The sequence below is a fragment of the Loxodonta africana genome, chromosome 7, assembly GCF_030014295.1.
Source record: "Loxodonta africana isolate mLoxAfr1 chromosome 7, mLoxAfr1.hap2, whole genome shotgun sequence".
Lineage (NCBI taxonomy): Eukaryota > Metazoa > Chordata > Mammalia > Proboscidea > Elephantidae > Loxodonta > Loxodonta africana.
Window position 1 is genome coordinate 7,642,608 of NC_087348.1, and position 24,079 is coordinate 7,666,686.

General features: G+C 60.7%; 1 protein-coding gene across 2 annotated transcripts; it reads right to left on the minus strand.

Moving 5' to 3' along the window:
* Positions 1–2,612: 2,612 nt before the first annotated feature.
* Positions 2,613–22,547, minus strand: GRK2 (G protein-coupled receptor kinase 2). 2 transcript variants are annotated; one of them, XM_064287711.1, is made up of 21 exons: positions 22,396–22,547; positions 10,957–11,033; positions 9,700–9,773; positions 9,506–9,607; positions 9,310–9,384; positions 8,974–9,035; positions 8,067–8,118; positions 7,696–7,787; positions 7,122–7,221; positions 6,961–7,039; positions 6,741–6,871; positions 6,345–6,439; positions 6,156–6,263; positions 5,950–6,016; positions 5,540–5,640; positions 4,971–5,037; positions 4,798–4,893; positions 4,409–4,571; positions 4,192–4,328; positions 3,843–3,953; positions 2,613–3,762 (listed from the first exon to the last, which is right to left on the minus strand). In XM_064287711.1, the coding sequence occupies exons 1-21, from the start codon at positions 22,506–22,508 to the stop codon at positions 3,598–3,600; spliced, it is 2,067 nt and encodes a 688-aa protein (XP_064143781.1). In that variant the 5' UTR covers positions 22,509–22,547; the 3' UTR covers positions 2,613–3,597. The 2 variants fall into 2 exon arrangements, with proteins under 2 accessions (XP_064143781.1, XP_064143780.1); XM_064287710.1 differs by having other exon boundaries at positions 3,843–3,956.
* Between the last annotated feature and the right edge of the window lie 1,532 nt (positions 22,548–24,079).

The window sequence follows — 24,079 nt, forward strand, 5'->3', positions numbered from 1 at the left end:
GGGAAGGCGGGGGCCGGGGGCGGGGCGGCGGGCCGGGGGCGGGGCGGCGGGCCGGGGGCGGGGCGGCGGGCCGGGGGCGGGGCGGCGGGCCGGGGGCGGGGCGGCGGGCCGGGGGCGGAGATCGCACCTCCCCCGGGAAGTGTGCGGCGAGTGCGCGTGCGTGCGGGCGGGTCGGGGTCCTGCGGCCTCGGGCAGTCCGGGAGTTCACGCCCCAGCGCGCCTTCTCGCCCCTCCCTTTCGGGGCCCGACCTCTCCACCTAGCAGGTGTGTGCGGATGAGGCGGGGGCCCTGGCTCCCGTGCCGCCCCCGGGTTGCCCGCCGAGCGTCTCGCTCAGAACTGGGCGCCCCGCAGATGCCCCCACATGCTGGCATGAAGCGTCCTCCCCCAGGGACCCGGGCTGTGTCTGGAGGCCGCCACACCCCGGGCTGGGCCCCGCGATGCGGGAGGCGGCCCAGGGCGCTGTCATCGGGGATGGGAGTACTGGGTGGGAGATAGACCCGGCCAGGGCCTGAGCTCTCCGATGGAGGCGGGTCCGCGGTGACAGCCACCTTTTCACCGCTCGCAGCCCTTTGCGGAGGCTGCACTTTGCTGCTGGTGTCAGGAGAGGAAGGAGCGTTTCGAAATCGGGGCGGCCTCCACCCACACCGGAACCAGTGCAGGCCTCCTTCGGCTTACTTCCTGCCTGGCCCTTTGGTCACCCAGACCTGGCCTGGGGTCTCCAACCGTGGTCCTGTTAGGCGGTGAGTCAGCACTAGGCAGGAGCTTGGTCAAGGCTGACCCTCTGGCCTCATTTTCCCTATCTGAAATGACTGGATAGTTTGATCTGGAAGGGCTTCAGGTGGTTGGACTGTGGCCTGAGGTCACCTCCTGCCCAAGGTCTTCTTCCTTTCTGAGTCACTGGGCTAGGAGGCTGCATTCCCATTGTGGGCAGGTGGCTTCCGTGCCATCTGGGGTCACTGCCACCCCACTCTGTGGTGTCATCAGGTCACCTGTGCTGTCCTGGGGTCTGCAGCAGCTCAAAGGCCTCAATGCCCAGAATGCCAGACCCCGCTGGCCATCCCTACCGCACCCTCTCTAGCCTCCAGCTTTCTTACCCTTCCCAAACCCTAATCTAGCGGATTTTTTCAGGCCTACCTTCTGATTTCTGCCATCAAAAATACATCTCCCTGCCGGCCTTAATTCCATGACATCACCTTCTCAACCCCCTCCCCTCTTGCTCCCTGCCCAACACCCTCTCTGTCCCCCATCACCCTCATGCGGCCTCCAGGCCCATATCTCAGATCCTGGCGGTCATCTCTGTGGCCAGGTATCTGAGTAACCCCACTCAGTGTGTCCTGAACCAAATCCAACCATATTCACCCCGTCCCCTCACATCAGCTCTGCTTCCTGGCTGTTCTCCCTCAGAATGGTACATGGACCTCATCACCCAGCTCCAGCCCTGAGTGCCACCCTGGGCTCCCACTCTCTCCTCCCCAAGTCTTGCCCATCCTGCTGGGCCATGTTCTTCCCATCTGACCTCTTTTAGTCTCTTCCTTCACCACCACCATCTTGATGCCATCTCTGGCCTGGGCAGAAGGAGTAGGCTCCCAGTCTCCCTGCCTCCTGGCTCTGCCTCCCTCCACACGCCCTGCACAGTCATCAGTGACTTGCTTTAGCGCCAGCTCTCACCACCCCAGCCTGTTTGGAGCTTTCATGGCTGACCCAGAGCCTATCAAATAGAGGTCAGCCTCCTTGTCCACTCATGTCTGCCTTCTGTAATCACTAACTACACGCCAGGCTCAGCTTGATTGATTCTGGCACTCGGGACTCCATGCCATGGCTCCTCCCACCGTGTTCCTGCCAACCAGAGCCCCTCTTGACCGCCTGGCCCCTCCCCACTGCTTCTAGAGCCTGCAGCATCCCCAGCAGCCTTCCCTCTCCAACCGGGATGCTGTGCCCTGGCCATGGGTCCCTCAGCCTAGCTGATGAAACCCTGCATGGGGTGGGCGGCCACACACACCCACTCCATTGCCTGTGGGGGAGCCCGTAGGGCAGCGGCAGGGGGAGAGGGAGTGCGGCAAATCCTCAGGTGGTTTAGAGGCCTGGTGCTCCGGACCCCTCAGACCTCAGGGACCCTGACTGGGGCGCTAAGTGAGGCCATAGGGGAGGCCAAAGCCAGTGGGGGCCAAGGGTCCAGGGTCTGCAGGGAGGCCTGGAGGCCAGAGGACCCAGTTACAACTGGCCATGGGGGAGGGGTCCTCAGCACAGGGCCTGGCATGCAGGGGTGCTCGGTCAGGCTAGGAGGGTCCTGGTCAGCCCCAGACATGACTGTTGGCACCTCCTGCTTCCCTGGGAAGTGGGCAGGACACTCCGGAGGAGGGGGAAAGGGTATTGCACAACCACCAAGAGGGGACGGGGCTGCTGGGTGCATGGTGGAGGGGCGCCGAGGGAGAGGACCCTGCCCAAGGAGGGCCTGGCCCCCCGCGGGCTGGCCCTGGATGCCCACCATGCGGTGGAGGGCCCACCTGGCCTCCCGGCTGCCTGCTGGAAGACCCTGTTCCCTCAAGCCCCAGCTCAGTGGAGGCCGAAGAGCGGGTCACTGGGCCCAGTAAGAGTCGGATACAGCCAAGGAGTCAGGCACCATTTTTTATAAAAACGCATAGTCTCATTTTCCACTCTTTAAAATCACATTCAAAAATCCGCAAAGAGACGCACCAGGGAGTAGATGGGGGAGGGGCGCCGCCCCAGCCCCGGGGGAGGCGGCACCACACAAAGTATCGCGACTGGCACGAGGGGGCATGCGGCGAGGTGGCGCTCTGCGGGCGTGGCACTGACGGACGGGGAGGGGGGTAGACAGCCCGGGGAGGCACATGGACCATGGGGAGAGGGCTGGTCCCACCGTGTCCCCTCCCTGCTGTTGCCTGGCCCCAGGTTGGCCCCTCATCCTGGGCAGGGGAGGCTTCGGCCCAGCCCAATGTTTGGCACGTTCCGTAGTGGCCTTTCTCTGGTCCCTGAGCCCGGGCCTGCAGGGAGGGCAGCAGCACCCACTGCCATGCCACCACCTGGCCGAGGCCCACAGTGTCCAAGGAGGCAGGAACAGAGGTGGCCAGGGACACAGGAGCTTTTTCCAAACAAGGGCAATGGAGCCCAAGTCACTGTGGGTGGCCCTGGGACCAGGGAGACACGGGCCTTTTCCTTCCTCCAGCTGGCCGGTGTGCAGTATAGCGCGGGCCTCCACCGCTCTGGGGTTGATTCAAGTAGCATCCCTGTGCCTTGCCCTCCCCTGGTTGCGCCTCCCAGCGTACCCGAGGCACAGAGCTCGTGGGACATCACCACCAGGGAAGGGGCTGGAGGCTGCCCAGGGCCGTTGCTCTCCCCCAACAGGAAGACACTAGAAGCAGGCGACCCCTGGAGGGGCCAGGCTGGGGGCGGCTGGGTGGGTGGCAGCAGGAGCTGAGGCAAGCGGACCCCTCCCAGGGGGCTGGGCCAGGTTGGGGCCACAGGAAATCACAATAATTACAAAATAAAACCTTTCCGCTTTGCGGGAAAACAAATAATAAAAATTGAACAAAATAAATTAGAGGTTTATAAAAGGCGGGCGGGTGGTGGGCAGGTGGTCAGAGGCCATTGGCGCTGCCGCGCTGGATCAGCGGCACCTTGCTCAGCTCCACGACCGGCGAGCGCGGCTTGTTCTTCATCTTGGGTACCCGCTGCACCAGCTGCTGGGCCTCGCGATAGGCGTCCCGTAGCTCCTTCTTCCACTGCACCAGCTCGGGGTCGCTCTGCATAGCGCCGCGCGTAGTCAGATGGGGCGACCCTGCAGGTGCCCACCCGCCTGCCTGCCAGCCCAGGGCCCACTCACGTCACACTGCAGGACAAACTGCTTCCCGCCGCGGATCTTGAGGAGCAGGCACTTGCGCTCCTTGATCTGCGTCTCCTCCACCGACTGGATTTCCTCCATGGTGAGCAGGCTCTGCTGCAGGGCAGAAAGGGCAGTGAGGGGCAGAACAGGGCCGCCAGCTAGCTGCCCACTGCCCTGTCCCCTGCCGTCCCATCTACCAGCTGCCCTGACCCTTGGCTGCCCTATCTCCAGGCCCCACCATCCCAGGCTCCCCACTGTCCCCATGCCCCACGTCCCCAGGTCCCCGTCCCCAAACTCCCCCTGTACCAGGTACTTCCCCCCCCCCGCCCCTGGGCTCCCCACTCCTTACTGGGGCCTCGCCCTCGCCCCGCCACTCCAGCCGGTTGGGGAATAGGTAGAAGTACCGCCGCTGCCACTGGGTCAGGAAGGGGTTGCCCATCTTAGACATGTAGCCATGCATGATGCAGTCCTTGCCCAGGGCGTAATCTGACCGACAGAACAGAGACAACTCAGTCCCGTAGGCTGCTGCTGAGCCACGTGCACCCATAGCAGCGACAAGCCCTCACCCTCCTCGTGGCCCAGCTGCTTGTTTTTAGCTTTCTTGCGGGCCTCCAGCCGGTCTGTCTCCACATTGATGGTGTCAAACACGGTCTCCGCCACCTCCTGCTGCCACCGCTCCGAGATGGTGAGGGGGAAGTTGCGGTAGAGCTCCTGGTCACTGTCCAGTAACTTCACCCAGACGGGCAGGGCAGGGACACACACACACAGGAAGGTCCCAGGACACCCATGAGCTGCAGGCCTGGCTGGAGCCCGGCCCAGGGCTCTGGGGCAGGGAAGGTCTGGGCCAGAGCCACCCCAGGGACATTTGGGGAGGAGGGACAGAGGCCCAGCCATCAAATGGGGCTGGTGAGGGGTCCGACCCTGCTGGGCTCAGGGCTCAGGCAAGGCCCAGTACCTTGATCCCCTTTGTGTCCTCTTCATCAAAGGAGCCAATGTCGAAGGCGTCGGCCGCGTTCACCTCCCCCCGTGGGGGGATCAGCGGGGGTGGGTACTGAGAGAACAGGGGTTGGCATTAGGCTGGGGAGGGGCTGCAGGCTGCCTTCCTGGCACTGCCGCCCGCTCAGTTACCTTCTGCAGGAAGACCATCTGCCAGTCCAAGGAGCGGAAGAAGGGGCTCTCCTTCACCTCCTGAGCCCTGTGGGGAGATGCCTGTCACCTAGGCTGGCCGCTGCCTGTCATGGGGGCTAAGTCTAGGCCACAGGGCTGATGGCCCAGGTCTCCATCCTGGTTCGGCTGCTTTCTGGCTCTGCAACCTCGGGCAAGTTCCTTAGACCTGTACCTGTTTGCTTGTCTCTAAATGTGGTGAACAGTCATTCCTACATCCTGGGGTCAGGTGAGTTTCAATACTTGTAACTCCTTCAACACAGTGCCCAGCTCAACATGCGTAAAGAGCTCCTATCATCCTTGTCATCATCACATTGTCTCCTCTGTTACAAGCCACCAGCTGGCTCGAGCAGCCCCACCCCAGGCTTCCCCTCCACCCTAAGAACACTCAGTGGGGCTGTCCCTGCCCCCTCCTGTAAGCTGGGCCCACAGAAGGTGCTCCAGGTGACAGAGCCAGCCCTTGTCCTCAGGGGGCACAGGTGGAGGGCTGGACGCAGCAGCCTCTGCATGCCCGTGGTGGGCTGCATGCTCACCCTCGGCCCAGGCAGCCCAGTCTCCGGTTGACATCCCGCTGAAGCAGCCCCTCCAGCAAGGAGCGGAGTTCGGGGGAAAAGGAGTCAGGCAGCTCCACAGCCTGCAGGGAGGAGGAGTGGGCCGTTGGCAGGGCCCCCGAGGCTGCCCGGGGTCTCCAGGCTCCCAGCATGGGGCACCCAGGCCTAGCTTCCCACTCTGACCCCGTCCAGTGTGTCCAGCCACACAGGGAGACAGATGCGGGGCAGGGGCTCAGGCTCCCAAGGCCAGAGTGGGGAGCAGTGCCTGAGAGCTTGGCTGGTGGGTTGAGATCCAAGAGTCTGTGACCCTGGAACCTGAAGGGGGATCCCAGCCCCAGTGTGGCCCCCCAAGGGCTCCATCCAGTGTCCCTGGATGGGGACCCCACACTCACCATTGTCAACGTCATCCGATCGATCTCGTGCTTGTCTTTGGTCTTGTGTTGCCGGAAGGGGCTGTGCCTGCAAGAGGCCAGAGCCCACGGTCAGAGAACAGGCAGCATGACTGAGCCTTGTCCAAAGCCAGGACTGGTGCCAGCCCTAATACCCAGGATCGGAGGACAGCCCCACTCTGCCCTCTGCCCACCTGGGGACCACTCACCCCCGGAGCAGCTTGAAGAGCATGCAGCCCAGAGAGAACCAGTCGGCACTGCTATCGTAGGCCACGCCCTTCTGCAGGACCTCGGGGGCCATGTACCCGTGGGTGCCCCTGTGGAGTAAGGAGGCATAAGCAGCTGGGTGGGGGTTGTGGGAGGGGACGTGGGAGCGTGGGGTGGGAGGCAGTGCTCACACGCTGGCGTGGGGCTTCTTCTTGGAGAAGTCACAGGCCAGGCCCAGGTCCGAGATGCGCACGTGGCCATGTTCGTCCAGGAGGATGTTGGCTGGCTGTGGAGGGAGCCCATGAGCTGCCACCCAGGTAGCGCAGATGGAGCCCTAGCTGGCCAGCGGCAGCCAGGCCAGCGTCTTTGTTGCAGGGGATTATGGGTGCCTGGGGGCCAGGCGTTGCGGGGGGGGTCTCCCTTCCCCCAATTCCAGCCTCAACACAAAGGTGGCTCAGGGTGAGAGGGGAGGGTGAAGAGGGGAGCAGTCCAGTTGGCCCTGTCCCAGAACAAGGCTCTCTTGGCCTGGTGGGCCAGGGCCTGGAGGGGGGCTGGCCAGTGGGGTGGGCAGGCGGGTGGGCTCCGACCTTCAGGTCCCGGTAAACGACGAAGCAGTTGTGCATGTGCTCCAGGCCCAGGATGATCTCGGCCGCGTAGAAGCGCATGTCGGCCTCAGAGAAGACCCCATGCTGGGACAGGTGGTAGTGCAGGTCCCCACCTGAGGGAGGAGGCAGCCGGGGAGGTGCTCAGCTCCTGGCCCTGCCCCCTGGGCTCCACCCCGGGCTGGGCCACTGGTGGGGCACTCACCGTTCATGAGGTCAAGGATGAAGCTGAGTTTGTCAGGCGTGTGGAATGCGTACGACATGCAGACGATGAAGGGACAGTCCTAGGAGGGCAGGGGTCAGCAGAGTGGGTCTCGGGCTCTGGGGCTGGAGGCTGCCCCACCAGCCTGGCCCCACCCGGCTCACCCCGGTGCTGACGAGGGACAGCATGATACGCTCGTTCAGGGCCAGTGTCTCCCCCTGTTTCATCTTGATGCGCTTCTTGTCCAGACACTTCATGGCATACCTGCATGGGGGATGGAGGTGCTCAGGCCAGCAGCTTGGCACGCAGAGCCCAGGCCTGGCCAGGCTGGGAGGCAGGCAGTGCGCTCAGCTCTTGTCTTGGGGGCCCTTTGGGGGAAGCTAGACTCCACTACAGATGTGTGACACACCTCAGAGACTCAGGGAGGGTGGGGAGCACCGGCAGGCTGGGAGCTCTAGGAGGGACCTGCAGGAAGGGTACCGCACAAGCAAGGACAGGAGGGAGGGAGACAGCGGTGGGAGGGAACAGTGTAGGCAACAGCTTAGGGAACAGCATAGGAGCCTGTGTCGGGGAGACACTAGCCTGCCCATTTAGGACTTGGCCCTGCCACCTGGCTTAATCCTGCAGCACTGATCCCCTCAAAGCTCTTCCCATGGGATGTTCCTGCCTTCTGAGCACCCCCAGGGGATCCTCCCACCCCCAGGCACCCCACCAAATGCCATGGAATGGGGTGCTCACATCTTGCCCGTGTCAGCCTTGCGGCACCCATAGACCTCGCCAAAGCCGCCGCGCCCGATAATGCGATGGACACTGAAGTCGTTCATGGTTAGCTGTGGGGGAGGGGTGGGGAGCAGTGACCACTGGGGTCCCTGCAGGCTTTCTTGGCCTGGCCCCAGAGCAGAGGCATCCAGGAAGCAGGATCCTGTGCTAGGGGTCCATCCTAGCTCGGTGGGTCCTTCCTGGTCAGCGACGACTGCCCCCTGCATATACCCACCCGACTACGCTGCCCCTACTGGGACCCTGGTGCCAACCCCACCCGTGGCCAGCCCCATGCCCGGCTCCCGGAGAAGACGAGCAGGGAGCTGGCTCCCCACACCCGCCACACTCACATGGATGTTGAGCTCCACGTTCTTCCACTGACAAAACCGTGTGAATTTATCGCTGTAAGAGAGAATGCCAGCTCAGACAAGCCTCGGGAAGGGGGCAGAGTTGTGCTGCAGGAAGCCTGTCCCCCCTCCAGTGCCACTGCCTGGGGTCCCTGTCGGGGCATATGTGGCAACACCCAAGCCCGAGTTTCTGCATCTGCAAATAGACTGGCTCCCAGCTCTGGGTCAGCCCGGGAGCTCGAGCACTGGGCAGCCCACCCGGAGCATCGGCTTACGCTCTGCCGCCTACTTTTGGGTTCCTGCTGGGATCAGACAGACTAAAGAGTAGGCCGACCAGTCTAGCCCAGAGTTGCTGATACCAAGTCCTCGACAAGTGCCTTCTCGTCCCTGCTCGTGTGCCTCCAGCAACAGAGCACTCACTCCCTATGAAGCCATGCTGCAAGGCTGAGTGGCTCTGACCCTAAGCCAGCCGTTCCTACAACAAGCTGAAATCTGCCTGCAACTCTCACCTGGCCAACCAGCTCTGCCTGGGACCCTACACCCAACCCACCACAATCTGGATGCTTCTCTGCCCATGTGGGTCTAGCAAAGGGGAAGACTGTCCGTGGGAGGGAAAGGCACATATGGGGTCCCGGGACAGACTCTGAGATGCCTGGTACTGACGAGGGTGGGATGGGCCATGTGGAGGAGGCGGTGACTGGGAGCCTTCCTGTCCTCCCGGGAGTCCCTGCCCCAGGGACCAGACAGTGCCAAACCCAGGGCCCAGATACCACCTGCCCCGGGGCCCAGGTACCGTCTGTCCCCAGGCCGAAAGCAGGCTGGTTTCGCTCCTTCTCCATGCCATCTGTGCCCCTCCTTGCTCAGAACACCTCCTCCTCCCCTTGCCCTGAGCCCTGTGCCCAGCACTCACCTCTCAATGAACTTTTGGAACACATCCCCACGGAGATTCTGACAGATCTCTTCAATATAGGGCTGAGGGAGAAAGCCGGAAGTTGGCCAGCCCGGCGCGTGGCCCAGCCCCTCGCCCACGGATGCCCCCAGGTGGCCTGGCATGTGGCCCAGCCCCTCACCCAGGGCTGCCCCCAGGTGGCCCCGGCGTGTGGCCCAGCCCCTTGACCAGGGCCGCCCCCAGGTGGCCCGGCATGTGGCCCAGCCCATTGCCCAGGGCTGCCCCCAGGTGGCCCTGGCTGGGCAGGCGGAAGCTGTGAGGGGGCAGAAAGCAGTGGGGAACGAGGGCAGTACACACCTGGAAGAGGTCTGGAGGCACCTGCTTCTTCACCAGGTGGCCCTGGACGTGCTCAGTGGCACTTTTCGAGAAGGGCTGGGGAAGACAGAGGGGCTGTGAGTTGTCAGCTGGGTCTTCTTCCCTTCCCAGCTCCCGATCCCCTCCAGGCCCACCCTCAGGTTCCGGCCTAGGGACCACCCAGCCGGTGGCTACTCACGTGCGAACAGGCCAGCAGCTCCTTCATGATGTAGACATCAAAGATCTCCCGGCTCCGAGCCAGGCGCTCCTCCTCGGTCTCCAGCTTCTCGTATTTCTTGATCTAGAAGACAGGATTCCCTGGTGTGGCCTTGGGCCCTACAGTGTGAGCCCCATGTCCCAACAGCCCTCCAGCACCAGGGTGTCCCCTCTTACCTCCTCATAGAACTCCACCAGGGGCCTGGCCTCCTCTAAGTGGTTCAGGCAGAAGTCTCGGAAGAGCAGGTACCCTGAAAGTAGGTGGTTGGGGGGGGGTCACACGGTGCCACACCTCCACCCAGAGATACCCTTCACCCTAAGCAGGGCCTGGAGCTCTGTGGCAGACCTGATAGGCAGACAAAGCACCCCTCTCCCAGGGAGGGGCGCCAGAAGCCCGCCCAGAGCAGCCCACTGCTGGAGGGCAAGTAGAGCTAAGGGGCAACCAGGCTCTCACTGGGTGGCGTCCTGCGCCTCCTAAGGCACTGCTTGGGGCACGCCCTCCAATTCCTGGCACTTTGGGCAGAGTTGGTGGCCATCATATCTGGAAGAGGGGCCTGACCTTTCAACACAAGGACGGATGGGGACCTTGAGTAACTTGTGAACAGGGCTTCCCATGAGATGACCTGCTTTCACAACACCTCACCTGACCCTCCTACAGTCCTGGGCAGCAAGTGCTTTTCCCGCATAAAGAAACCATAGGGTTCAGAGAGGGGAGGCAACTTGCCCAAGGTCACACAGCACGTGCCCGCGACCCAAACTGTGCTCCCCACTCTGGCACACAGGCTTCCCAGGGCGGATCACCAACACCTGAGCCCCCCAGGCCAGGCCAGGCCAGACCCTCCCCTTCACTGAGCAACACATCACAGCCAGAGCCCTTCTCTGGAAGGCCAAGTCTGAGCGGGTGTGGGCCACAGCCTGCTCCCCTGAGGCCCACCCGCCTGCCCCTGCCCCACGGGCCGAGACCACAACATGGGCGGCAGGACACTTCCAGGATAGGGGGTACCAGGAGGAGTAGGACGGAGGGCCCAGGCTGCAGGGCGGGGCAGGCCGACCACAGCTCCGAGCAGGCGCCACAGGAAGGGCCCCGCCCCTTCCTGTCAGTTCCACCAGCAGCCCAAGCAGCTGTGGCCTGGGCCAAGGGGAAGCTGCAACTCTCAAAAACAAAACCCCAAACGAGGAACTTCCCTTGCGGCCCTGGAAGTCTGCTGGGCCCCACCCCCGCATGGGGCTCCCAGGGCCTGCAGCCAGGGGCAGGGAGGTGCGAGGGTCACGGCCCTGAGCTAGAGGAGGACCTCCTTTATGGGGCTGGGCAACCAGAGCCCTCGGAGAGTGGGCACAGCTCACGGCTGGAGTAGGGGCAAGGGTCAGCCTGGGGTTCCCTGGCCTGGGCAGCAGGAAGTCTTTGGAGCTGGCAAAGCCACCCTCTGTACTCACCCAGCTTCTGGGAGAAGATCTTCTCAAAGGCCACCTCGCCCCGGTCCTCTAGGTACTTCTGCATGACGCTGCGGATGCTGCCAGAGAGGGACAAGGTGAATGGAGCCCAGGAGCCCCTATGCCTGGCACAGCTGCAGTCCTCTCCTTGGCTGGCCGCTGACACCTTGCCCAGGGACTGGAGCTGAAGGCTGGAGGGGCCTGCTGGGTCACCGCTCCCTCCAGGAAGGCAGGGCACACAGTGGCACCCAGAGAGCTGATACCTGCCATCAACGTCCTGCCCAGAGCAGCCAGGATCGGGCCCAGGTCCCCGGAAGCCCACCACCCACAGAAGTCTAGTCCTAGCACTGCCACGTGCCAGCTTTGGGAACTTGGCCAAATCCCCAAAGCCAGGCCCACTGGTGAATGGATAAACACAGTGTAGCCCATCCATACAATGGGATATTTATTCAGCCGTAGGAGAGAACGAAACACTGATATATACCATAACACAGGTGAACTTCGAAAGCATTACGCTAAGTGAAAGAAACCAGTTACCAAAGATCACAAATCGGATGGTCCTATTACACGAAGTATCTAGAACGGCAAATCCATCGAGACAGAACAAGACTGGGTTGTCAGGGGCAGGGAGGAGGGAATGGGGAGGGACTGCTAATGGGTTTGGGGATTCTTGCTGGGGTAATACGAATGTTCTGGAATTAGATAGTGGAGATGGTCGCACTACGTAGTGACTATACTAAAATCACTGAGTTGTACACTTTAAAATGGTGAACTTTACGTTGTGAATCACATCTCAATTATAAAAAATGGAATCATGAAAAAAAAAAAAGACTAGGCCTCAGCTCTCTTGTCCCTAACACCCACTGGTGTTGAGTCGATTCCAACTCATGGCGACCTCACCTGTCACAGAGCAGAACTACACCGTAACATTTTCTTGGCTGTAACCTTTATAGCTTGGGTCACGTGCACCTTACGTCCTCAATGTGACATCTTTGCTTTTTAACACTTTAAAGAGATCTCTTGCAGCAGATTTGCCCAACATATATTGCCCAAATCATATTGGTATATGATTTCTTGACTGCTGCTCCATGGGCAATGATTGTGGATCCACGTAAGCCATGGTATTTTCAATTGTCTCAAAAGCATGTGAAAGCTGGATAGTGAATACAGAAGGTCAAGGAAGAACTGATGCCTTTGAATTATGGTGTTGGCAAAGAATATTGAACATACCGTGGACTGCCAGAAGAACGTACAAATCTGTCTTGGAAGAAGTGAAGCCAGAATGCTCTTTAGAAGTGAGAATAGTGAAACTTCTCCTTGCTTACTTTGGGCACATTATCAGGAGGGATCAGTCCTCGGAAAAGGACATCATGCTTGGTAGAGGGTCATCAAAAAAGAGGAAGACCCTTGATGAGATGGACTGACACAGTGGCTGCAACGATGGGCTCAAATATAGCAATGATTGTGAGGATGGCACAGGACCAAGCCGTGTTTCGTTCTGTTGTACATGGGGTTACTATGAGTCAGAATGGATCTGACAGTGCCTAACAATGACAATAACAATCTATATGAAAGCAGATTGCCGGGCAGTTCTTCAGCAGCACTGCTGGGTTTGAACTGCCAACCTTTAGGTTAGTAGCCAGTGCAAACTGTTTGCGTCAATATTGATTAATGACATACCCTTCCTCCACCCGACTCCCGGGGTTGTGGGGGTACCACAGGGGAGCAGCTTGTCATATGACCATTGAGGCCCAAACTCCCTGCCTCCCACTTATGTCACCCACCCACCCACCCACCACAAGCACACTCTGGGCCTTAGATCCCACCAGCACATCTGGCCCTCGCTAGCCTGGACTCCTGGCGTGAGGCTCACAGCTGCCCACCTGTGGGGTCACCAGCAGGCCCCCAGGAAGGGATGGCAGCTGGTGGTCAGTGACCTGCCCCGGCAGAGGCAGGATATGGGTACGGAAGTCCGTGCCCCCTGCTCCGCACAAGGCCCCATCTCTTCACATCCCTGCCCTCACCTCCAGGGCCAGGCTCCGGCTGGATGCTGTCCCCCAAGCAGGCCCCTGGGGTTCTATGGTGTTAGACAAGCTGTGACAAGCCACGGGCAAGACTGAGAATGTACAGGAGATATGGGAAGAGGAAGCGTCTGGGCTTTCGGAGAGCTATGCGGAGCAGGCAGGGTGTCACCTGGTTGCTGCAGCACAGACAGGTGTCAACAGGTGGTGGGGCTCTGGGCAGGTGGTGGGCATGGGAGGGCCAGGGAGGCCCACCAGGGACGAGTAGGAGGCTGCCTGGCCAGAGGGCTCAGCCAAGGACACGGCAGGAGAGCCAGCGGACGGGAGCAGGGCTGGAGTGCCCAGGGATGGGGCCTCTGAGCCAGGGAGGCAAGCAGACAGACTCCACTGGCAGTACCCATGGGAGGAAGAGCAGGCAGATAGGAACCTGGGTTGGGATGGGGGCGCAGGGTGAGGGTCAGCTGCGCAGATGGATGGGGAAGCAGCCCCAGGCCTACTGGGAAGGCCAGGTCTCAGAGGCTCTGGGCCCTGGAGTCTGGAAGAATGGTGGTTCCAGGGTCAGAAAGGGGCCTTGAGCTCCAAGGCGGCGGGGGGGCGGGGGGCCTACCCTTTCCGCTCGGCACTTTCCTTCTGAGAAAGTCTGGGGTGAAATCCTAGGCCCCAGCCCTCCCAGGTCCTTGCTTGGGTTCGAGCACTACTCAGGAAGGCCACACAGATAGGCTGAGAGCAAGCACAGCTGTCGTCAACACAGCCCTAAAGCCATGACCCCACTGCTGCCCCACCAGAGGCTTGGCCCTGGCCTGGGAGATGGCGTGACCTCCTTGGAAAGCTGAGTCCAACAGGAAGTCGGACGGCTGATGACAAGGACAGCCCTTGGTGAACCCTGTGTTCCCACCCTGCAATTCCTTCAGGCCAGGCCCTGCCCACCAGCAAGCGACAAGCCCTGGCCTACGCCCAGCCCAGCCCAGGTGCATGTCCACAATGTGGCTGCTCCAGAGCCGGCCCCTCTGAGACAGAAGGACCCTCCACAAACCAGCCCTGTCCGCTCTGGGACACCCTCGCCTGCTGGAGCCATACACCAGCTCACGTCCAACGGCCAGGCCACGTTCCCCTGGCCTCATGGGATGCATGGGGACACGGGAGGCAGAGGACAGATCCCGTTCACACATGGCAGGAGCTTGGAGAAATCGCAAGATGGAGGCTGACACAGTCCTGCCTTGGGGCCCACAGACTGGAGACCTGGGTCCAGAAGGCCCGCCTTCAGCTCTGTGGCTCTGTGAGCGCTGGTTGGGACCTCCTGGCTGAGCCATGAGAGTCGTAGGCTGGGCAGAACCCGGGATAGGCCAGCTGGGCTGGGTGGACCGGTTGTGAGCAGGCCCTGGCCACAAGCAAAGGCCTGGTGGCTCCCACCGAAGACCAGGCAGCAGGGTGCAGTGTGTGGGGCGTGGAGCCCAGGGACCCTAAAGGCCATTGCCCGGACCCAGCTCTGAGGTGGTCCGTGGCTGGGCCCGCACCCCCTGCTCAACTCTTGGCACTCTGCCTTTCAAGAGCATTTTGACCCCTGGACAGGGATAAAATAAAGCAATAAAGAGGGAAAATATCACAAAGTGTCAACCTCCCATGAAGGTGCGTGGTCTAAGGTACAAACAAGCAGGTGCAGGTGACAGGCAAAGAGAGTCACCCACCAGGTGTGAGCCCTCCAGGTAGCTGGGCCCGCTCACTGTGAAGCCCATGAGCCCCAGACTCCCTTCCTGGGGGTAGGCTAGACCAGTGCCAGCTTGGGAAGGGCTTTGAAGTAGGAGGGCCTACCCAGGGAGTAGCCGCTCTACCACCAACCACGACATGGTGCAGCGGACCCCAGAGAAGCAGGCACACTAAAGGGGCAATGTTCCCAAATGCTCCCAGAGAGCCTGCCTGTGCAGGTTGGGCAGAGCCTTCTTCCTCCTGGCCACTCTGCTCAGGAGCAGCAGGACACCAGGCTGGCTCCAAGGTGGCCTTGTGGCCCAACCCTCAGAAACCAGCCTGGCCTCCATGCTCTTCCCGGCCCACAGCATTGCACTTTCTTCCTTAAAAAGAAAAAAATGTGTTTTAAGTAAAATAAACACTCCCCCGCCCCCAAACCAAACACGAGGTCAAGCCCAAGTGGAGTCCTGTAACAGGAGGTCCCCGAAGTAGCAATGTTGGGGTTTCCTGTCTATTCCCTCGGGGCTGGTGACCAGGGGAGCTGGCAGATTGGAAGGAGGATGCCGGGGTGGCAAGTCCAGGCTGGCATGGAGGCAGTGGTGCCTCCCGGTGGGGTCACCTTCATCTCAACACCCTCTCTCGAATACCAGCAGAGTCTGAATGGCAAGGGGCCTAGAGGCCACATTCCCACCCTCACTGGTGAAAAGCCCTGGTCTGCGGGAGGATGGCCTTTGAATATCACTCTGGATTTTCGAGAAACAAACGCCAGAATATTCCCAGCAGAGGCTCCTGAGAGCCCCGCCCTTTGGGGAAGGACCTCACCCCCTCTGGCCTGCAGTACCAGGAGCCCAGGCCTGGCTTCCAGTGGGCCTCTCCCCACCTCTCTCCCCAGGAAGCCTGGCAGAGCCACCAACCTTAAATGCCTAGTTTCCCCATTTGCAAAATGAGGATGTTGACAAAATGCTGAGTTGCCCCAAGTGCACCGGCCATCTAAGAAGCCTGAGAGGCCACAAGCAGAGGGAAGGTCCTAAGATGCCTGTTTTGCTGAGATGGCCTCAGCTGGCGTCCACTCCTGCAGGGGGCACTCCTGAGTGTGATCCTGCAGTTCGCTGATGGCTGTACCGACCCTTCTAGAACGCAGTCACGTGCTAGGCAGGCTTGTCAGATGTCTGCTCCACACACATCACTTTCTCAGGATGGGGCCTGTCCCGGGCTGACCCACGACACTCGCTGAGCCAGGCTACGCAGCTGCAGCTCCACTCTGCTCAGACCCACCTGAGGCATGGCGTTGCTCAACGAGAGTGGCCTGGTGGGTAGTGCCCTATACTTGCCCTGCCACAGTATTGAGGGCAGCTTGGAAAGTGCTTGGTGCTGGGAGGCCCACCAACCCGGGGCCTCGCACCCCTGCCATCAGAGGGCTGAGCACACCGGCTCGGTGGAGCAGGCCTGACACCTGGGGAGAGAAGGCTTCCTCCTACCTGGCCCCGTGTGCAGCTGAGGTGTGAGGGCTAGGTTGAGTAGGCAGGCAGAGAGGAGGTGAGTGCTGAGGGGGAGAACTTCTAGCACCTTCTGGTACCACGCGGTCTGGAGGGAAAGCCAAGACCCACGCTCTGTGGTGCAGCAGTCTGGCACATTGGTCTGGGCCCACACAGGTGACCCCACTCAGGCCAGAGACTGGAGCTGGTGTGGGTAGAATGGGGCCTCAGGGGTCAGAGGCAAACATGCTCATTTGGATAGTGAGGCAATGGAGGCAGGAAGAAGCTGAGCAGCCTGCCCAGTACCCCACCATTGGTTAGCGGCCAAGAAAATACCCAAACCTCCCTGAGAAAACAGCCTCCCTCCAGGGCAGGGGCTCAGGGTGTGGGAAAGCTCAGGCCCAACCTTTGCCCTGGGTGCCTGCACGGGCCCATCCCACCCCCACCAGTGGCTGGGAGCCCACCAGCCAGCACCCAGCAGGCCAGTGCCATGCTTCCCACTCATCATTTGACAGCAATGCCAAATCCCAGAACACTGTGAGCTGGGTCTGGCAGCCATGCTGGGTACCGCCACACTCCGGGAGGTGACAGTTAAAGAGGCCAGCAGAGCAGAGCCGTGGCTGCAGCTGAGACGTTCCTCTGTGGCATTTCCGAGAAACCTAGCACGGAGACAGCAGCTGCAGGTGGAAGTCCCCTGGGGCCTCATATTAATATTTCTCAATGACTCTCCCTGGGGTTGCCAATGTCCTCAGGGCTCAAGGACGGGGCCACATACCAACGGCAAAGACCGACTCAAACCACCAAGTCTAGAGCAAGGCGAGGGTGGGAGAGAAAATGACAGCCCCTCCCACGTTGCACACATGAGCCACCACAATGCCTGCAGCGACCGGTTCCTGAGGGCCACGTGTGCTGCAGCAGCTCCCTCGCTGGGGGTGTATGGGAAGGGACACTTTAGTGGCTTGTCATGTATCTGGGCTCCTGAACGAACATGCCACGAGCACAACCGCCCTGTGACTCCGTGCAGACATGGAAGCCACAGTTGCCGTCACATTAGAAAGTACCAAGAACAAACTTCCAGAACTCCTTGCCCTGTAGTCTGAGGGGGGAAGAGTCTGTCCCCCCTCCACTAGGATGGCTTCCAGGGTTAGAAAACCCCCTCTGTGAACAGGGCTGCTAGCAACCTGACACCTGAAAAACCACTTCTTAGAGCCTCCTCTTCGCCAGCACACTCTACCCTGCGGAAGTGGCGATGTGGAGAAGGACGCTGTTGTTTTAGAAAGACGCTGCAGCCCAACATCTCGCTTTCGGCATCTCTGGTTTAGAACAGATGGGCACCGACTTGAGTGCCCATGGGCCGTGCAGATGGGGAGGGGGCCTGGCAGAAGGGGCAGGAGGGACGGAGGCGTTGGCTCCCCAAAGCAGATCACGTGCTCTTCTCTCAGAGGCAGGAGCGGAACAACATGGAAGCACCAGCCATGCGCAGCCACGGAGCCCAGCTCCCCAGACCCCTCCGCAGAGCAGGCCCGGGTGGGGAGGCAACGCTGGCAGCCTGCGGAGTGTGCCGGCACCTGACGTCACTGGGAATTTACTACGAAGCTCACCGTGCATTAATAGGACGCATTATTCCTGGGCTGACAGAGCCCAGGTTCCTTTGCACGGATTCCACCCTGAGGGTTCTGTTCCCTTCAAATCCATTTACCAAGGGAACAGCCGCCAGTGGGCGGTGAGCAACTTAATGGCACGTCTATGAACCGCGGAGCTCTGGAAGGGAGAGCAGATGGGAAAAGGCATCCCAGAGACCCATTCCTGGGGTGAAGCAGCGGCTTCAGCAGTCCAGAGGGAGTGACTACCGACAAGGAGATAATTTGGTTTTCGGGAGCTGGAGGGGGGAGTCAAGGATGCTACTGGGGTGGAAAGTTCTGGGTGGAAGGATGAAGGCTGCAGACAGCAGGGGTTCTGCTGTGATGGACAAGGAAGGGAGGGGGAAGGGAGGGAGCCAGTCCCTGCACCCTGCACCCCTAGGGCCTCAAACCAAGGACAGGAAGTCCTGGATGCAAAGGGTTAACAGGAATGAAGATGCAGCGAGGAAGAGGAAGAGCCAGAGCCAGAGCCGCAGGTCTGGGGAGGCAGGAAGGAGGAAACACACAGTGGGGGAGGGACCAGGAAACAGCCAAGAACATGGGGCTGCAAAGAGGCCCGCTCCAGTCAGTCTCTGGGGCTGCCACTGCCCCGGGAGAGCAGGGCCTCTCCTGAGGCACCCCGGGCGGCCTCCTCAGCCAGGAGCCCAGAGAGCAATTACCCAAGGCCTCGGTGGTCATATTAAGCGAATGACGATAATTACAGGACTGTCGCAGCTGCTGGAAAAAGGGAGAGCGCTGCTCCTTCCAAAAGCCCACGCAGAGCGCAGAGGGGCACTGAGAGGTCACGGGGAAGAGCAGCCTCCTCCCATTTTACAGAGGTGCAAAGTGAGGCAGGCCGAGAGAGAGTAAGGGTCTTGCAGGGGGATTACAAGCCAGGTCTCCTGTTTCGCAGCTACGCAGCCCTGCCTTCCTTTACGAGACAGTCGAGAAGTGGGTCCCTGTCCTGGGCTTCTGTAGGGTGACACCCTATAGAAAGTAACACCATGCCCACCAGATCCCACTCCCCAGGGCTGAGAAGTGAGAGCTGTGAAGCCAGGCTTAGGGCCCAGCCAAGCCACAACCCGGGCACCAGCCACAGAGAGGCTGCCAAGATGTACCATCCTGAGGTGGACACAACTCCAAACAGCACCTCATGATGCAAACAAGCCACGGCCTTCCTCCCTGACTCTGACCTTGGGGTGGGGGGACCCCATGTCTGTGAGACCCCCAGTGCTGGGCTGCCTCCTCCATGTCCAGCTTGGCCAGGGCAGCTTTGCTCTCAGCCCCGGCCGACGGGGAGGGGGCTGGACTCCACAAACCATGCCAGCTGATGACACTGGGGGCTGCCCTGCTGCTTCCAGGCCCCCGCCCTGACCCATGGCTCTCAGGACAAGAGTTGTCAGCCTCACACTGCATAAAACGTGGGCCGAATAATAAAACCTATTAAGAAAACATTCTGCATCCCACTTTGGAGAGTGGCATCTGGGGTCTTAAATGCTAGCAAGTGGCCATCTAAGATGCAGCAATTGGTCTCAACCCACCTGGAGCAAAGGAGAATGAAGAACACCAAGGACACAAGGTAATTATGAGCCCATGAGACAGAACCAAAAAAACCAAACAAACCCACAGAAAGGGCCACATAAATCAGAGACTACATCAGCCTGAAACCAGAAGGTCTAGATGGTGCCTGGCTACAACCCTGACAGGGAACACAACAGAGGATCCCTGATGGAGCAGGAGAGCAGTGGGATGCAGACCTCAAATTCTCGTAAAAAGACCAGACTTAATGGTCTGACTGAGACTAGAAGGACCCCAGTGGTCACGGCCCCCAGACCTTCTGTTTGCCCAAGACTGGAACCATTCCAAAAGTCAACTCTTCAGACAGAGATTGGACTGGACTATAGGACAGAAAGTGATGCTGGTGAGGAGTGAGCTTCTTGGCTCAAGTAGACACATGAGACTATGCGGGCAGCTCCTGTCTGGAGGGGAGACAGAAGGCAGAGGGGGTCAGGAGTTGGCTGAATGGATGCGGAGACAGAGGGTGGAGAGGAGTGTGCTGTTTCATTGGGGGAGGGTGGCTAGGAGTATATAGCAAGGTGTATATAAAGATTTGTATGAAATACTGACTTGATTTGTAAACTTTCACTTAAAGCACAATCAAATAAATAAACAAACGTGCGCCGAGGTGACAACAGAGGTGTTCGGGGTGGACAGAGAAGCATAGCGGGAAAGCAGCACTGGCCAGAGGTCCAGAGAGCACGGTTCAAATTCCAGCTCTTCTCTGATACCAAGTCTCTCTCCCTCTGAGTCTCAGTTTCTTCAGCTATTAAATGGGGAGAAAACCACCTGATGTGCTGGCTTCCCACCGTCGTGGAAAGGATAAAATGGAGTCAGAGCGCTTTGCAAACTGGGAAGTGCCAGGCAAATGTGAGCTATAGTCACATCGCCCCTGAGGGCCAGGAGACACTGGACCCACTGGCTATAGTGTCATCACACACCTAGGCCTGGACTCCTGGGTGTCGGTGCCCTGCCATCCAGAGCTAGCGCCTCCGGCCACCTCATGGGTGTGGGGGATGTACCCAACATCCTGCTGCCAGATGGTGACCCTATATGAGAAGCCACAGCACCTGGCTCTCAGCCTCCAGCTGCTCCCTTAGCACTGCCTGCCTGGTCTCCACTTAGGAACAGGGCAGCCAGAACACAGCCCTCCGGGATTTCCTGAGCAACTATTCCATGCAAGGCACAGGCCTTGCCAACTTCACAGGTTTTTTTAGAGCCAACTGAGATGACAGATGTCAAAATCAGTAACAACTTGATTATCATTTCCATCCTGATTCCTATCACCACGACGATCACCACCCTGGACGGCAAAGGAGACAGGAAAAGAAGAACGGCTTGTTTCTCAGGGTTCTAACACCTGCACGGCCAACCCAAGGCGGGGCCCCATCATGAGCAATGCATTCTGGGGTTAGATTACCCAAACACAGAGAGTTCCAGAAAGGGCTCCACCTCACACTTCGCAGAACTCCAGCCTGCAGGAGGGTCTTGAGGCTGCGGCCACCGCGAAGAGCCATTGCGAGCCCTCGAGGTTGGCTCCCCCCATTTCCTCTCTCGTGGCTTTGTCATTTCTGAACTCATTTTGTTCTAACTGTCTCAGCTCCCTGGTCAGCCCCCAGCTGACAGTCAGTTCTGGTTCCTGTTTTGAGAAATCTGATAGCAAACGTCTTAGAAAAAAAGGGGCCCTAACGGCCTTTTCAAAGCGCAGGCCCATTTTCCTCTCTCTCCCAAGCTTGGTGTTCAGTCAACGTGAAACCCAGCAAAAGGGCAGGGTGGAGGGCACCATTGGGAGACTCCTGCAGCTCCAGGCCGAGGCAGCTGCGGCCCTGCTCGGGGGCCTCAGGACACCACAGAGCCACAGCCCTCATTTCACGTCATCCACATTTCACAGATGAGAGAACCGAGGCCCAGACATGGGAAGGGACTTGCCCAGAGTCACAGCAGGCCCGCTCCCAGGCATCGGAGGAATGGCTGGGACTGGCCACGTGACATAAGGAATCACGGTGGGCACACAGCCCTCACAGATGCAGCGTGTCCAGGCAGTAGACGGAACGTAGAGCTAGAAGCTAGAATCCCTGAGGTGGTGGCCGGGTTCCACCCTGTGTTATCTGTGTATCAGTGGGCAGGCCACTCACCTCTGGAGCTTCTGTTTCCCCACCTGTTCCACAGGAATGAATCCACACCTGTCCTACCCACCCCACGAGCTGCTAGGAGGCCCGTACAATGGGAAAGCCATAAAGTGCTGGACAGACTGAGCCCTCTGCATACCCTGTATACCTGCAGCTACATCCTGAAAAGTTTTAAACTTTGATACCAAGCATGGTGACATCAGCTGTCTTACAGAGGTGGCAACCCTGGCCCAGCTGCCGCAGGGCTGCTGGAATGTCCCCTGGTCAACAGCACTCAGCAGGGCACACCACACGCAGGGCCCACCAGAGAAGGCATGCCAAGGGGAGAGGACACAGTGGGCAGCCCAGCCAGCACCCGAGCACAGCCCACCTGGACACCGTGCACAGATCCCACCGGGCTCCCCCTACACACCTGCCCAAAAAGCACTCCCAGATTCAGCCCCCGGACAGTGGTCCCATGACAGGAGTGGGAAATATCCCCAGGAAGCAGCCCCAAGACTTGTTGCCCCCCACCCCAACCTCCAACAACTGGCAGGGGTGGGGGAGAGGAAGCGGTGCTGGGGGTAGGAGCAGTCCAAGCATGGGCGATAGCTGATAGCGCCGGCCAGGCAAATGACGGCAGGCCGAGGAGACCCCGCGGGGACCAAGGGCTGCTCAGAGGAGTAAGAAGGGGAGAAGGCAGCAGTGTGGGGCTGACAGGGAGGGAGGGAGCCCGGAGTGGGCCACGGGACGCTGGGAGCGCCTGGGAGACAGTTGAGCTGGGAGCCCGGGGGCCCCAGGTTCAGGTGCACGGGGCCTCGGGACCCAGTCGGAGCCGCTCAGGGCTGCTGGCCCGCGAGCAGCGGCGGGGCAGAGGGGGTCCCGAGGGCCAGCGCTGGGGGTCTGGGGCTGCGGGTCGGGACTCGGGGCACGGGGCTGCGGTGGGGTCGAGGCAGGGGCGCCCCGCGCGCGGCCTCACCTGGGCTCGGGCAGCAGGATCTTCTTGCTGGCGCGCGCGGCCGGCGTGGCCTTGCTCTTCTCCATGGCCATCAGGTAGCTCACGTCGGCCAGCACCGCCTCCAGGTCCGCCATCTTGGCGGCGGCGGCGGCCTCCTCCCGCCGCTCCGCTCCCTCGCTGCTCGGCGCGCTCGGCCGCCCGGCCGCTCCGCTCGGCTCGGCCGCCGCCGCCGCCCGCTCGGCCCCGCGGCCCCGCTCGCCCGCTCACAGGCGGCGCCGCCCCATAGCGCCGGCTCGGCCCGGCCGGCTCGCACTCCGCTCCCGCCGGGACTGCAGTCGGGGCGCCGCCGCCGCCGCCGCCGCCGAAGCCGCCGCCGCCGCCGTCGCCGCCGCCCGCGCCCCGGAGCCGCCGGAGCCACCGCCGCCTCCGGCCCCGCCTGCCGCGCACAGCGCCAGGAGCCGCGAGGGGCCGAGCCGGCGGCGGCGGGGCGCCCCCTGGAGGCTGCGGGCCGCCTGGCCTGACCCCGAGCCAGGCTTGGGACCAGGAGCCCAGACCCCGACCGTGACCTTGGCTCCAGGCCCGAACACCACAAGGGCCTGGGACCGAATGGGACCCCAGACCCAAACCTTGACCACAACCTCAGATCCCAACTCCAGACTGGGCTCCCCAGGCTTGGCTCTGACACTGACCACGACCTCAGACCCAGACTTCAGAACATGATTTCCAGGACTTCAGCCTCAGACCCTGACGGTAGCCCCAGACTCCCTGACCCAGGACTCAGTCCATGACCTGGATAGCAGTCCTGACCCCAGACTCCAAAACAGGAACCCCAGACCCAGACCTTGGGCCAAGACCTCACACACTGACCACAGCCTGAGATGACAACCCTGGGCAGCCGACTCCACACCCAGACCTTCACGCTGACCCTAGAGTCCCCAGTAGGACCCCCAGATCCAGACTTTGGACCATGACCGCAATCTGGTTACTGACCCCAACCTTGATTTCAACCCCAGAACCACACCATTACCGTAACCATGATTCCTGGACTTGATGTCAGGGCCCAGACCTGGATTTGAACCATCAAGACCGGACCAAGGTCCAAGACCCAATGCCCGGGACTCTAGACACACAGGACACAGGACATTCAACCCGGACCCAGAACCCTGAACAGGTCACCAGGACCAAGGACCTGGGACTTGACAACTACAGCCAGACTCCAGACTTCTCCCAGCCCCATTCCGGCCTCAGGACCCCCAGACAGGATCAAGGACCCTGCACCCAGCTCCACCCACTCTGGATGAGCCCAGCCCCCTTCCCTGCACCCCATCCTATCCAGAGGCTGCTGTTCATTCAGATGACTCCACAACGTGGGATCAGACAGACAGGGCACAGGGGCTTCAGCACTGCCTGGCAAAGGAAACCCACCACGCTGAGAGCCCACTCCCAGGTAGGGAGGAGCCGTGTGGCTCCAGGTAGCACCACCATCTCAATGTTCCCCTCTTCAGAGCCCCTCTGTCTTTCTCAGGTGACAGGACCCACTCCCAGTCCTGGACATGTGGAGCTCAATCTTCAGGCCAGTTCAGCAATCAGGACCCTCTTGCAAAACAGGGGCCCCCTCCCCGGGGACTTCTCAGGGAAGGAGGAGGCCACAGCTACTTTCTCAGATCAGCCCCAGCAGAGCCTAGAACCAGAGCACCTCAGAGAG